At 37.3% G+C, this 15,137-nt stretch overlaps 1 protein-coding gene across 2 annotated transcripts; it reads right to left on the bottom strand.

Annotated features, from left to right (window-relative positions):
- Nucleotides 1-3,252: 3,252 nt before the first annotated feature.
- On the bottom strand, nt 3,253-14,418 carry CBX3 (chromobox 3). 2 transcript variants are annotated; one of them, XM_080818709.1, is made up of 6 exons: nt 13,142-14,418; nt 10,140-10,282; nt 8,677-8,733; nt 7,564-7,726; nt 5,353-5,447; nt 3,253-4,987 (listed from the first exon to the last, which is right to left on the bottom strand). In XM_080818709.1, the coding sequence occupies exons 1-6, from the start codon at nt 13,163-13,165 to the stop codon at nt 4,861-4,863; spliced, it is 609 nt and encodes a 202-aa protein (XP_080674835.1). In that variant the 5' UTR covers nt 13,166-14,418; the 3' UTR covers nt 3,253-4,860. The 2 variants fall into 2 exon arrangements, with proteins under 2 accessions (XP_080674835.1, XP_080674836.1); XM_080818710.1 differs by lacking the exon at nt 8,677-8,733 and having other exon boundaries at nt 3,685-4,987.
- Between the last annotated feature and the right edge of the window lie 719 nt (nt 14,419-15,137).

Below are 15,137 nucleotides of genomic sequence, written 5' to 3'. Positions count from 1 at the left end.
CCTGTTTTTGATTTGTGGAGATTAGTTCCAGAGAGCCAGCCACCAGAGATGGCGAGTCTTGCGACTGTACCACTCCAGGGTCCCAGTCATCTTGAGGCTTACAGTGGAGACTGGCAATGACTTAACTGGTCCTTCTTAAGTACAAGACATTCAGCTCTAGGTATTTTTCAAGTTTCTCATTTAATCCTGAAAATCCCATGAGATAAATACCATTAGGTCCTCCCAGCTTTACAGAGAATTCTGAGGCATAGGGAACTTAAGTAACTGCAGTAGCTGAGCTGGGATTCAAATCCTTGGAGTCAAACTCCAGAGCCAGTGCTCTGAACTACATTATTATTTTGTCTCTAAGCCAGTGAGCAATTTCCCTTATCAAACAAGTTTTGAGTTTGCTATCTTGTACTTTCAGCCAAATTATGTAATTTGTATACATTGTAGGTATACTAAGTAATACACTAATCAAAGTAAGGAAAAATACCTGGAAGTATGTCCAAAGCCACTTTATCTTCCTCCTTGAACTTGTTTCCCTTCCCTTTCTCACTAAATGACATTTTCATCCATACAAGATGAAATGAAATCTTGGGAGTCACTCTGGATCCCTTTCTTCCCAACTTCCACATCACCTCATTTTATATCCCAAACCACTTTATTCTACAATCACATATATGGCAGTTAAAATGGACAAAACCGGATCTTCAAATCAGTTCCCTTCTCTTTATTCCCACAACTAATGCCCGAAGTCATACAAATGCCCTTAACCTTATTTAACCTTTTGTGCCCTAGTATCTTCACCTGTAAAGTGGGGTCAATCATACCTACCCTGCACAGGGCATTTGAGGAAGAAAGAGTATGGAAAACACTTAGCACAGTATTCAACAACTGTTAGGTATTTCTTTTAGGAACTAAACTCTTGTATGTGCTCATGGAGATTTGCAGTGCTTTTATAGCAAAAACATGAACTGAAATGAAAGTCTTCATATTTTTGCACTTCTCCAGGTGACTTTTCAACATAATATAAATTCTTAGCGCGCACACACACACAACCTCACCCCCACAAGCCCAACAACCTTCAGTCCCCCCTCCTTATTCCCCATTAGCAGATATGTTACGGATTGCCCTGTATCTGAAAAGTATAGCACGTTACACTAACATTCAAAATCAACTTCCTTGATTATATTAAATCAACTACTAGAGCTTTAAGTTGTTAAAATATCTCTTGTTCAGTGAATATTCAAAGGTACAAATTCATTTATTCATCAGAACATGAAAGAGTTAATGTATCTTATAGGTTACATACAAATATACATATTATTCATAACCTACTTCGTATTAGATTCTTTTGCTTGATACCCAACTTTCATGTTGGTTTAATAAAACATAAAAATAATGCATATTATAAGGATCAATTATAATTTAAGACAGCCACTCAGTGCTATCTATTAAAACGCACACACAGGAGTATCAAAGTAGTATTAAGCACTTCTCTTCATTAGGCTTCTAGGGAATGTAGCCAATGTAAGCTTATGGGTGGGGTGTTTAAGACAAAAGAAACCTGAGTTGCTCTTTGTTAGATAGAAAAGGACAATGTAATAATCAAGCCCAGACTCATGATTTCTTTACATTTTTCTTTCCAACATTTATCTTCATTGCCTAGCTAATTAAGGTTCAAACTTGAAAGAAGAGTAAGATAGTATATTAATAGTTACCCTAAAGGACTACTTCCCCTTACTGACTTTCTTACCTTGCACTACTATCCATATTATTTACTACATTAATACCTGAGCGGTATCAAGTATCAGGTCCCGTTAGAACCAAGAACCAGATTTCTGGCTTATAAACAAGAGATACATAATTTGTTTTCAAACACAAAAGCAAAGCACAGGGAAGGGAAAGAGTAGTGAGGAATCACATTATTAAAACTTCAGAGGTTTTACAAGTAGCTTATTGATAATGGTAATAAACTGCAGGTCAGTGTTCCCTTCTGTTCTCAATGGTATTAAACCTAGGAATCTTGCCACACCAATACCTGTCCAGGTATTTGAACAGATTCCAGGCCCTTTATGAGAAAGAAAAACTTCAGTTTTAAATGCTGACCGATATTTTTATAGTGGTATATGGTTTTCTTTGATCCAAAGGATTAGGCAAACTTTGTTACCCACACATCTCACTTCTTCAGTGGTATTGATGTCCATCTTGGGGTTAAAAAATAAATAAATAAAATCAGAAGCCTTCATCACAGTATCTAACAAAATCTGATTAAAGACTTTACTATAAAAATGACAGGGAAAATTAGGAAAATTTAGGACTATCCATACAACTTCAGGACAGGAGAAACATTTTTCAACATGACAGGAAATCCAGAAGACGTCAAAACTGACAAGAGTTGACCATATAAAAATTTTTAAAAAGGTACAATCAAAAGATACCATAAATCATGTCAAAATATAGACACTGGAAAAAAAATATTTGCAACACAAAAAATTTTAGGTGTTAATATTCTCACTACAAAAATAAGTGCCAATTAAAAATTTTTGTAAAATTGGCAGTTTATAGATGAGGAAATGCAAATAGCCATTAAGCATTAAAAGAATGCTCAGAAAAGATCTTAGACATGCCAAATTAAAACATAAAACCATCAGAATGGCTAGAAAAAAAAAGTAAGGTCAGTATTATTAATTTACAGTACAAGTGGGAATATAGGGTAATGGTGACCAATGGGGAGAGAAAATCACTACAAGCTTGACTTCAGTAATACATGGTAAGCTCTATCTACTTAAGTGTAACTACACATTATATGTAAGAACATTCACTACATTGATAGCAAAAAAATGACAACCTAACCCACCTACGGCAGTTGGTTAAGTTGGAGAACCATTATGCAGCAGCTGGCTATGCTACTGAAAATAAGACAAGGAACAGATTTTACCATTAGACCCCAAGAAGGAACCAGTGGCCCTGCATATATACCTTTTCAGGTCAATGAGACAAATTAGAGTTCTGACCTCCAGAACTGATAGTAAATTTATGCTGTTTTAAGCCATTAAACCTGAAGCAATTTTTTACAGCACCAAAAAGAAACACACAACATAATACGGGGTAATAAAAGTAGTATGTGGACAATACAGCCTCCAGAAATTCCCTTACTGAAGTTTAATATAGGGAATATCAACAGGGAATTTGGTACCACCTATGAACCCACTGTTGAGAGCAGTGCTAGGTACATAAAGAGACAAGTAATAAATAGCCTAGTATAGATAGGATTTAAAAAATTGTTTTTTAATTGAGGTATAACTTGACATATAACCTATCAGCTTCAGATACACAACATAATTAAATATTTAGATATACGGCAAAATGATTTCCTTTTCTCTGTATGAATTTTGAAGATTAGTAGAAATGTGTCTCTCACAACAGGATCTATCCTAACTGTTTTTCAGACAGCAGTTTCAACAAACTAGATTCTAAGTATCAAAATTTCATTTTAATGAAGCAGATTCCTCTCAGGCACCCCAAGAAACCAATTTTCATTTTTGTGGAAATACATATGCTAGTAAGTTTGAAACTCCTCAGCTCAAAAGATCGAAGACATGTACTCTAATGCTTTAGTTTATTTATAAACATGAACGGGATTCTAAGGTATGTCTCTACTCCCACTAGAAAATCAGATTAATAAAAAGTCTAATCACATAAAGGAATATAAAACTATTTATTGACCACTGTTTACCAGTATTTACAATAAAGTAAACAATATACAGTTGGATAACATTCTGACTACAAAGTTATTGTTTTTCCTGGTTTCTGCTGAACCAGTAACTCAAATACTGAAAAGACTGAGCCTACATGTCAGGAATGAACTGGGGTAAAGAAAAAACATGCAGGTGAAGAATTTGGATTATAGAAGCCTGTCCACCCATTTACTCCAGCAGGTGCTAAACTGCCAACATCTCTAACCATCTGATTATGATTAGTTTCCATGAAGGAAGTCGTAGACAGTCCTTGAATCATGACCTTTTTGTCAATACAGCACAGAGAATTTCAACTTCTTAAAAAGGAATGGTTCACTAGAAGGAACCTTTAAATGTCCATTTAACTAAAGTATTGCTTACCTAAGTAAAACACACAAGGACTTGTCTAGTTTTGTCATTTGGGTGGGGAGGTTGTTGGTGGTGATAAAATTTTCCTTTCAGGGATCTTGCAAATAAACTTGGATTTATATGGCTGTAGAGAAAGATATGGATTCTGATATGGCTGCTTTTAAATTGTCCAATTTAAATTGTTTACATTATATTTAAATTGTCCAATTAATTATAAAATTTGAAAGGTTAAGGCCTCAGGAAAAACTTCAGTTTAAGTGATTTATTTCTTAAAATGCTGAAAATGATAGCATCCCGGAAACATGGGCTTATCCATGGTTATAAAATGCTGTTTTTGTTTTGGTGAATGTTAAAAACAAAAACCACTTATGTATGTATTTTAAGTATACACACAAAAAAACCCCTAAATAAGCAAAAAACCCAGAATGGTCCTTAGGCATATAGGAGTTAAACACAAATTCTGACTGAGTAAAGACTATGAAGATTTCCCCCAACATTTAGAAAAGGTTCTCTAATGCAGGGGAATAATATATCATGGTCTCAAATATTCTTTTCTGATAAAGGAAGCAACTACAGAAAGCTTTTATTTGTTTAAAGTAACCAGTGCTATAGATGCAAAAACCCCAACAACTCCCCCAATACTACTTCAAAACAAACATATCAAACTTGATTTTCATTAGAATGTTATTTCTTCACACTAATAAATCAAAAAACAAAGACCCAGATTTTATATATATATATAAATATATATAAAAAGCAATGCAAACAATTATTGAGCTTCATCTTCTGGACAAGAATGCCAAGTTAGTCTCTCTTCATAAAAAGCAATTACAATTTGAGGACACTTCATGTTTGCCTCTTTTGCCAGCACCAAGTCTGCCTCATCTGAATCTTTCCTGTTGTGAGGGAAAAAAAAATGCTCAGTCAAAAGTCTCAACTGTTTTTGCCAACTGAGAATCTTTCACTTAAATCATAATTCAATCAAAAGGTATTTAAGTGCTTCAGAACGATGCGATATTCGTGGCTGTGTTCCAGTAAAACTACATTTTCCAAAATAGGCCAATCTTTGCTTTAAAACACCATTAGCAAACAAAACCAACCACCCCCCCACCCCCCAAAAACAAAAATCCTAGAATCATCTTTTCAGCAGATACTATCTAATGAGGAAAACTATAGAACCTTTTCTAGATAAGGCTTCACAAATTAAAATAAATAATCTACTCTCACTTTAAAATATAATCGCAATCACCTGCACACTTACCATTTCATGAGAAACATTAATTCTCCACTGCTGTCTGTGGCACCAATTATTCGTTCAGGATCAAGACCTCTGGCAAAGCCTCTTGGTTTATCAGCCTGATTAAAAGATGTTAAATGGCTATTTACATAAATGTTTCACCCACCTTCCATATTGCAAACTAATAATATTAATTTCCCATTTGTTTTCATGAAATACAGCTTTCAGGTGAAAGTAGGAAAGAAATGACAGGAGAAAGAACCCTTATTTACTACTAAAACACAAATCCAGGTATCTAAAAGTATTCTGAATCTCAAGGCAAGAAACAAACACCCTTCTTTATCCTAATACATCAAAAAACAGAACTGTGTAGGCACACAAATTAATCCCTTTATTTCTGCTAACTCATCAATAATTATGAATTCTTTTGAGTTAGTATTTCAAATCACTTTTAGGAATTTGTTTAAATTATCCACAAATCTTTAAAACACACACAAAATACAAATAGCAAAATAGTAAAAACTTCAAAAGTCGGACTGATCAGTATTGTCATCAATCTCCATTATAGTATTAAAAAATACCTAGCATAAACCATGGTTTTGAAGCGTGGTCTGAGGACCCCTAGAGATCCCTGAGACCTTTAGTAGGTGTCTGTTTATCTGCAAGGTCCCCCCCTTTCATTTATCTTTGACTTTGGAGTACCTTCATATGCCTCCACCAAACAACATTAAGACAGCAAATCAAATGCAGAACTGTCTTAAGCTAGACACTGAAAAGATGTGCAAAACTGTATTTTCATGATAAGTTATGAACATACAATAGGTTTTGTCCTTCTTAACTGAATATACAAATGTTTTAGAACTTTGTTTTAATTTCTAACATAGTTAGGATTGATGGTCATAACACATGTAAATACAAGTTCTCTGGCATTCTCAAAATTCTAGAGTATTAAAGGAGTTCTGAGACCAAAAAAGTTTGAGAACTGCTTAGATTAAGAAATCCCTTCTCCCTACCAGACTTTTCTATCAATATCCCAGGTTCTGGAGCCAGATTACCTGAGTTAGTTAGAATGATGACTCTAAACTGTACTAACTGTGTAGCTTTGGGCAAGTTAATCTCTCTGTGGTTCAGGTTCATTACCTATAAAACAGGAACAACAACACTATCGGTCTCATAGACATTTTGTAGTATAAAAAATGCAAATTAAGTTATATAAAACACTGCTGGGCACACTGTGAGAGCTCAGTGTAGGATAACTACTGTTACTAAACAGTGCTTCTGTTGAATATATGGTTGACTTTCAATTTATGCATACGGATTCTTAACACTGTTACCTTTTTGCTTTGGCTGCTAAAGCATCCAGAACCAAATTTGTAGTCAACCTCTGCTTCTCATCTGGAAAATGGGGATAATACCTATAATCTTAGCAGACCTGCCATGAAGATTTAACAGGTTATCTGTAAACTACTTGGCATCTAATTCAAATGATCCAATTTTAAACCCAAACACCTTATCAATAAATCTTTATTTTATGTTTAGTTCCCAAGCCTAAATACTAATTCAGAATCAAGACCGTTTCCCAAATTGCTAGCAGGCACGGGAAATACAATGTTTTGGAATTGAGGGTTTAAGCAAGTAGTTAGGTGTTTTGCCCAAAGCCACACACACATTAGTGAAGCAAAGACTGGATCAAAATACCCATGTAGTTAATGAACCAGCTGTCTCAATTCACACCAAAAAATATTTTAAAAATTTCTAGTACCAAAGATTTATATACTTCAAAATCAAAATGTTGTTTGGCAATATTCTGAAAAAAACAAAGGTCACATGTGAAAGCACATTCTGGTGGTCAATGTCACTGTGGCCTATAAGGATCTATAAGGTCTGTCAGGATGTGCCATGTGGATTGTTTTTACTATATTGTAAGGGACTGCAATGATATAATCTCTGTGTTCATTGTATTTAAGACTGCCAGTCCTGGATCACAGAAAATGGCTCTTATCAGGGATCAAATCCATGAATCTACTCAAAATAACACTAGCACAACAATGTAAGTGGTATAAGCACTTATTACTGAACATTTATATGATGGAGGCTAGATCATGCCTATCCTTTTAGCCTTAAATATTAAGTGTTTAAAATATTTGAAATTTTAAAAGTATCTTAAATGCTTTCTAAAAATCAAGCCATCAACCTTCTACCAAGTCAGTCTGCTGGGCAATATCTTATACTTACAGCATCTCTTTTCTTCTTTGATTTGCTATCATCAGATTCACTGTCAGATAAAGATTTTCTTTTTGTACCATCTTTTTCTTTACCAGCTTTTTGAGAGTTAAGAAACGCTTCAATTAACTCTGGACAATCTAGATTTTCTTCAGGTTCCCAAGTATTGTCAGCACTGGGTTCAGTTAAAAAAAAAATCAATTAAATATGATTCATCACCATTATCCATGTTCATTTAACATATATCTGGAAAAAAAAAAAAGTCTGCTATACTGCAGATGCTTACCATTTTCTCCCTATCCCCACATTCAATTGAGAAAATCTGCTTATACTTCCTGGGTCTACTTTCTTAGCTTCTAGTAAGTGGGCAGTCTGCTGTATTACCTACAAGTTGACTATACCTGCTCTAGCAGAATAATTGGAACTAATATTTTCCCAAGTTACATAGACAACCCACTTCAGAATTTCTCTGCAAAGGCTTTTGAAAAATGTTGATTCCCTATTCCCACCCCAAATTACTTTATCAGATCAGTTAGATTATGCCTCCAGTTGGGACCTTCAACACCATGTTTGAAAACACAAAAATTCTAAGGCATTCTATACGTGATGCAGTATTTTCAACTTCTGCTGCATACTCAAATTCGGCAATGATAAAAAGGTGTTGGCAACCCAAAAGTCAAATGCAGCTTTTGTATGTTGGGCAACTAAAAATGTTTTCCATATTTTTCATTGGGAAAAAATTTCAAAATGACAATTACAGGAAATCAGGGCCCATTCATTAGAACAAAGTTGTCCTCGTTTGTTTAACGAATTGTCTACTGCTGCTTTTGTACTATGTTTGCAAAGTTGAGTAATTATAAGAGGTCTACAGCCCACAAAGCATAAGTATTTACTACATGATTCTTTAAGGAAAAAGTTTGGCAACCCCTGATATAATGCTGAGATGACTATTTTCATGTGTTTTTCAGAGGGACTGGAAAGAAAATGAATATTAATTACCAAACGTGAATGTCAGATAATCCTACACTAGTGATGTACTTGTTCACTTTTTTTTAAAGACTCTATGCCCAATGTGGAGCTCGAACTCACTACTCCCAAGATCAAGAACTATATGCTTTACTTAACTGAGCCAGCCAGGTGCCCTGTAGGCTTGCTAACTTTGTGTACTGTGATCCAGAAAGCCTTTACAGAACAAGATAGAATGAAATTAATCATTTTAGAGACGATGGAAAAGAAAGGTAGTTAACTTCTGGTTACAGCTTGGGTCTTCTGATATGCTAAGATGCTAAAACTGGCAAACCTGAATCAGAGGATAGAGGACAAAAGAGTTGAAGCAGAGCCTCTGTTTTGTCGTGTTACTTTCATTACAGACCTCTATATTACCTAATACATTGTACTGCAGACAGTAAGTTTTTAGCCATACTAATGGCCTTAAGTTTGAGAAAAAGAGGGAGACAAGGATTTAAGCTCCTCAACATTTTATGGGCTAGACAGAGACAAATAGCATTTAATGTCTCATGAGATTCCAAACAACAACAAAAAATCTACCATATGATGGTAATCAATTTTTTGGCATACTAGCTAAACCTAATTTTAGAATAGTTCAGGACTTATTTTGCTTTGTTCTGCTATCTGTAGGAAATTTTTCTAGTGGCAAATTATGAACTTACACTGTATTTAAGCTCAACTAAGGATATTAGAAGGATAAGATAAAGAATCTTAAAACTTCCCCTCAACTTGTAATCCCCAAATTGCTTTGGATACATCTTTAAATGTAAATGGTAGGGCATGTAGTAGGTAACAGATATTCAAAGCCTAAATATTTGACTAGCACATTCTCCCATCTCTGCCATGCTCAGAAAACTGTTATCTATCTCTACCTACCCATTTTCAATAAGTCACTGACCACAGAGACTTGCTGTTTTTGTGGTATAAGGCAGAAAAATCAAAGTAGATTTAGCACACGATAAATGTTACGTATAAGACTGGAATTTCTGCATGAGTTATTCACAATACAGCTAACATTATAATAATTGTAAGAGCAATTAGTAACAAGGAACATAAAGAACCAAGGAGCTTAAAAAATGCCCACACCACCTCTTAGGAGATTAGGATACAGTAAACCCACCGCCTGGGCTAAGTCATGGATGATAAGCACTTCTGTTCAACACCCACCAGTCTACTTTATATATAGCTTCAATATTTTTAGTGTCCTCTGTAAGAAAACAATGTCCATTAGATATTCTAATTAGTACACTATCTAACTACAGTAAAATGCATTATATAATAAACTGCACTCCTATAAATTTAATTCTCCAAGGCAATCAACTAATTTCAAATCTGACTGCTTATGACTGTAGGCTAAAAACATGACTTATTATTTTTTAAAATTAACATGTAATGTATTATTTGTCCCAGGGGTACAAGATGTGACTTTTTAAACAGATCTCAAAGTACCTTGGATTAAAGGTGTCTTTACGTGTAAAGAAATCTATGAGAAAACGGATTTTAAAAACCCAGACTAAAAGCAAATTTTTAATGTCACTTTGATGCAGTTAAACATATAATAAAAGCACCAGGTTTCTTACTCTGTAAAACCCTTCCACTTCAGGAAATACTCCACCTTCCCATTCACTACACGTCGGTCCAGTACTTTTTCCACCACAAATTCTTCAGGCTCTGCCTCTTCTACTTTTTTACTCTTTCCATTCTGTTTCTTTCCCATTTTTTGCTAAAATAAAACAAAAAAAACTTAAGAAACATCTTTTTTCATTTTTTTAGTATATTTTAAAGACTAAATTATTTACATTATCGTTGCATCTGACATCTGTATTTTTACTTCTATATCCCAGGGCAGACACATTCTGAAAAGATAAAAGTCAATAGATAATCAAAAAGAATATTTAATTCCATTTTAGCTCAAACCTATCACCCATCCTCATGGCTGAAATAATAAAAATAATCAAAAACACTATGTGGAAAATACTGTTTATCTTTTCCAAATCTAATGCCTTACCTAGTCTATAAGACCAAATTTATTTATTAGAGTTTGCACTCATTTTAACTACAACACAGCAACAAACAACTAGAAAGTATTAGACAATGGTACAAAGAGAATACATACTAAGAGACCTTATTAAGTGAACCATAGTCCCATTAAAAAACTATCGCCTCCAAACACTAACAATCCTATTTCTCAATACCAATACCAATGTCAAAAGTCTCAATTATACAGAAAGAGGTAAGTGCAGAATCCTGACATCAACTGTAGAGTGAACTAAGAAGACCACTAATAGGTTAAAAAGGACACTATTATTGTTCCATAATGTCTGTATATATTATTATAGATCACATGGAACAAAATTGTTGTCGTCACTTGCAGAGGCCAAAATACTGGATTTTAATTATCTAATGTAAAATCCTTCTTTCTTGGTTTCTCAGGTGTTAAAAGGTAGCCCAGGAAATTCACTTTATAAACAAATTTTAGATTAGTTTTTTCTTTTTTTATTAACACTATGAGAAAAGCCAAAAGATCAAGCTAAAATCAGTATTCCCAGTAACTCATGTTATGAATTGAAAGCAGATAAAACAAAAACCTGAAATGGTTAAATATTAGAGACTAAGGGGGGATATCTCTGTTAATTTTAAAATAATTTCAGTGGCGTTATTTAAAAAAATCTCAATTGCCTAGTCCTTAAAATCATACAAGCAGAAAAGTAACAACAGCAGTGACTCAATATTGCAAAAGGACATTAAAATTATGTAATTATTGAGAGATATACATACTTATAAAAAGTAAAAATTCTCCAGAATTTAAAATAACCCAGCAAACATCTGATTTTGTTGGATACCATCTCCAAGTTAGGCCTTACAATTTTCTTTCTTCTTATAATTTTCATTAGTCAAGACACTTGGGTATTGCAACCAGTCAGAGAGCTCTTTGCTTCTGTACAGTACAAGGAATGGTAGCAAGAGAAAAGAAAAACTGTTGTAGATAAAAGCCTATTCGATGCTGATCCTAAGTGATAAATTAACTATGTTCATGAAAGTAAAAGATTAATAGAATAAAGACAATAACAAAAATAAACACAAAGTGAAAAGAATAAACACTAAGATTAAAAAACCTTAGCACAAAAATATGAAGTATTTACCACGGCACTCACAAGCTACTTGGCAAGTGTTCACCTTTCTTTTCAAAAGAAAACTCACCCACTTTCCCACCTTAACTAACACACCTCACCTCTCAAAATTCAAAAGGTAGATTAAGAAAAACTTTCAAAGTTGTCAATCTATGATCCTTTAACAAAGGATCAGATATTTAAGTGTCACTCAGTTATGGACACTGAAGACTATCAAAACTGTCTGCCAAAGCAACAGAAGCATCTATGTTTGCTTTCTGTTATCTCTATTCATCCTCAAAGCCTCAGGGACAGCTAGTTCCTTCTTCCAATACCTGAAGGTCACAGGTAACCATACAGTCAATTCAATCATCTACACTTTGGTTTACTGCTTATGAAATTTGAAGTACAGTTCAATCCTGAGGGAGCACAGAAGATGCTTTGTACATTTTCCACTGATGGCTTTGCTGGGAATCATCTGTGCCACAGACTTTGTTTCTTATTTCAATGTTTCCCAGGATATTTGAGTAAAATGTGCAACATTATGATGGCAAAAACTGAAAACCAAACCTGTCTTTAATGTGAAACCCAAGGGGAGAATATACAAACCAAAACCCAAATCTTCTGCTTTATTTAGATGTTAATACTGACTTTTAATATGATTGCAATTATTGGTGAAATGTGTTAGAATTACTGTGAGAACATTAACTTTGAAGTTCACAATTTTTATGTATTTCAGTGTTTTCAAAAAATCTAACTTGATATGACTGAACATATGTTAAGTCTTTAGATATTCACAGAACTTTTAATAAAGTGTTAAGAATGCAAACTTAGGGTTTAAGAAAGTGGAGAAAGAATTTAATTGCTCAAAAGATCCAGATCTAGTCTTCCTGGACACAGATTTGATTTTGTTTACTTTGTATTTTTAAAAAAATGGCAATGATTTGAATTTAAGGGGTTTATGTATTTTAGAATAAGTCTGAAACAGGACAACATGAGCAAAGTAATTGAATGACCTTTGTTTCAATCTAGGTGTATAAGGTACCTGTTCTTTAAGCAATACTGAAAATACCTGTTTTCTCTAGAATTCATCATAGGGTGAGTTAGGAACTGTTATGCCAAACGGCAAGGGCTTCACAGCATTATCTGTTAGTGCTCCTTTCATGTTGCAAAAGTTTATTTTTATTTCAAGATAAAAATACTTTTAAGAGTATTTAAAAAACTCATTGTGCTATCCTCCCAAGATTCGGTTTCTCTAATTGGATTAAGACACTATTAAGCCAAGTCAGTAAGTATCTCAATGTAATGATTTCGTTTTTGCCTCTACCTCTCCCCATTACAACACTGGGGGGAGAGGGGACTGGGAAATACATGTGGATGTAAATATCTCAACTACAGAGATGCAAAGTTGTAATTTTTGGGAAAAAAATTTGAGTTAGATCCTTACATATTTTAGGTTTTCATTAACTTACCAATGTAGTTTTATTGGAGGCCATTTTTTATTGCAGACTTGAAGAGCTATTACTAGAAAAATGCATGACAGTTAAGTAGTTTGCATGACAGAAAAAAGGTAGCTAAACACAAGTTTTGTTTGGATTCCAACCCCCACCTATGTATCGTATACTGTAAAACTTGTACTCAAATCCAGAGATGCAGGTTTGAGATCCTGCGTTATTAGGGATCTATGCTTGCTGAGTACATCAGTGCTCTAACCAGGTGGGTCTAGAAAACCTTATTGGGTACGCTAATATCTGAGATAGTTTTACAAAGGAAAAAAAGAGCACAATTTTTTTTTCCAATTTATGTCATACCCAGCCTTTTTAAGAAAATGGCCAAATAATTTGGTTCAAATTCGACGTGACCACCCAATCACAATGATAAATTATTGTGAATTTTCCCTTTAGACCTTTAACAGTCCAAAGAGGCGTCTATATAACCCCAACTTGGTTTCTTAGAAACCCTGCCCCTTTCTAATCTAGTTTAAAAACTGAAAAAGGAAAAACACCTATCGAAATGCTTCAGTCCCATTTCGTGCCACTTTCAAAAAACAAACCACCTCTTCTATCCGCTCCCCATAAGCCCCACCCTGCTTAGCGAGGCCTAAACACCCGGCCCCTGCCCCCCACCCAGGAGCGCGGGCCTCGTGGTCAGCCCATCCGCGGGGAGAAACAAAGGCCGCGGCCCGGGGGCTCAAGGGCACTGCACCACCGGGCCCGCGTTTTCCCCCACCCGGCGGTAGCCACGTAACGGAGCGCCCGCCGCAGCCTCGGAACAGCGGGCCGCGCTGATGCGGGAGAACGCACCGCCCTCACTAGAGGCCCCAGTCGCCGACCGAGGCCGTGAGGGGGAGGAGGGCCCCTCATCTTGATCGCGGATGGGGGAGGGGAAAAGGAAATGCGCTTTGTCTAGAAATAAGGCGGCTGTCGCCACGGCTCTCTACCCTCTCTAGGACAATCTCGCTCTCCCCCTCCCCCACCACTAACTCCAGGCGCCGGCCCAGCGCCAGGCCCGCCGCGGGGTCTCCGCTCGACTCACCGCTGCTTCCCGCCAGCTCCCCACTCGGGGTCGGGTGGGGAAGGGCGGAAAGCGGGGAGCTGGGTGGCGGGGATCTCTGGGGCGCAGGTGGTATTTTAGGCACCACCACCGAGAAGAGAGAGAGAGAAAGAAAGACACCGACTTCACCGCCTCCGAGCTGCTCCGGGTCCCGGGTCTGCGGCGTCTCCGGCCCTGCGCGCCTCAAGCTCCAGCCACATCCGAGGGGGAGGGGGCTGGGGAGCTGTGCGCCGGGCAGCCGCTGGAGGGGGGGTGGTGGTGGCACCGCCCACGCCGGGCGGCCGCGAGGGGCGGGGCGGGCGGGTGCGCGCGCCCGGCGGGGGGAGGGGCCGTGCGCCGCGCCCGCCGGGAACCCGAGCCCGGGGCAGGTGGAAGGCTGCGGCGGCGCGGCACTTACCGTTCGCGGCGTGGCGCCTGGTGGTCCCCGGAGGGGAGGGAAAGGGAAGTAGAGGCGAGGACAGTAACTGATCTTCTAGACGGAGGCGTTTCTGCTTCGCAGCAGCAGCGCCTGGCGCCAAAACCGGGCTCCGCCCACTTCTCGCCTCTAGACGTGGGTGCCTCCAAACGCCAGGGGTGAGGGAGTGAAGAGAAACTTGGTTGGGGAGAGTTGGGAGCTAAGAAGGAGTGCCCCTCTCAGACCACTCTTTCCAAAGACCTCCCTTGAACCCGAGGGGTCGACTCCCAAAAACGCTGGTCAGAAATAGGTTGGTGGAACGGGAAGTGTAACGTGTTGACTAGGAGCCGCTTCGGGTGTTTCCGGAAGGGGCCGAGTCAGTCCTCAGCGCGGGGGGAGAGTTAAGGGAGGGAAATCGCAGGGGGGAGGCTGCTAAGATTATTCTGGCGGGAGATCAGGGGCGGGGCGCGGGAGGCTCGGATTATCTGAGGCTTTGCGGCTGGGACCACCTCCCGGGTTGA

This window comes from Martes martes (genome assembly GCF_963455335.1).
Source record: "Martes martes genome assembly, chromosome: 11".
Classification (NCBI taxonomy): domain Eukaryota; kingdom Metazoa; phylum Chordata; class Mammalia; order Carnivora; family Mustelidae; genus Martes; species Martes martes.
Note: the sequence above shows the minus strand (reverse complement) of the source record. Positions and strands in the feature narration are given on the sequence as shown.

Bases quoted from the DNA above. Each gene is read 5' to 3' on its own strand.
- CBX3 (XM_080818709.1), bottom strand. From the start codon at position 13,165: ATGGCCTCCAATAAAACTACATTG. The intron at 7,727-8,676 runs GTTAAGTAAAGC...AACTGAACCCAG, and splicing joins CAGGGCACCTGGCTGGCTCA to TGCTGACAATACTTGGGAAC. The intron at 4,988-5,352 runs GTAAGTGTGCAG...CCCTCACAACAG, and splicing joins TTAATGTTTCTCATGAAATG to GAAAGATTCAGATGAGGCAG.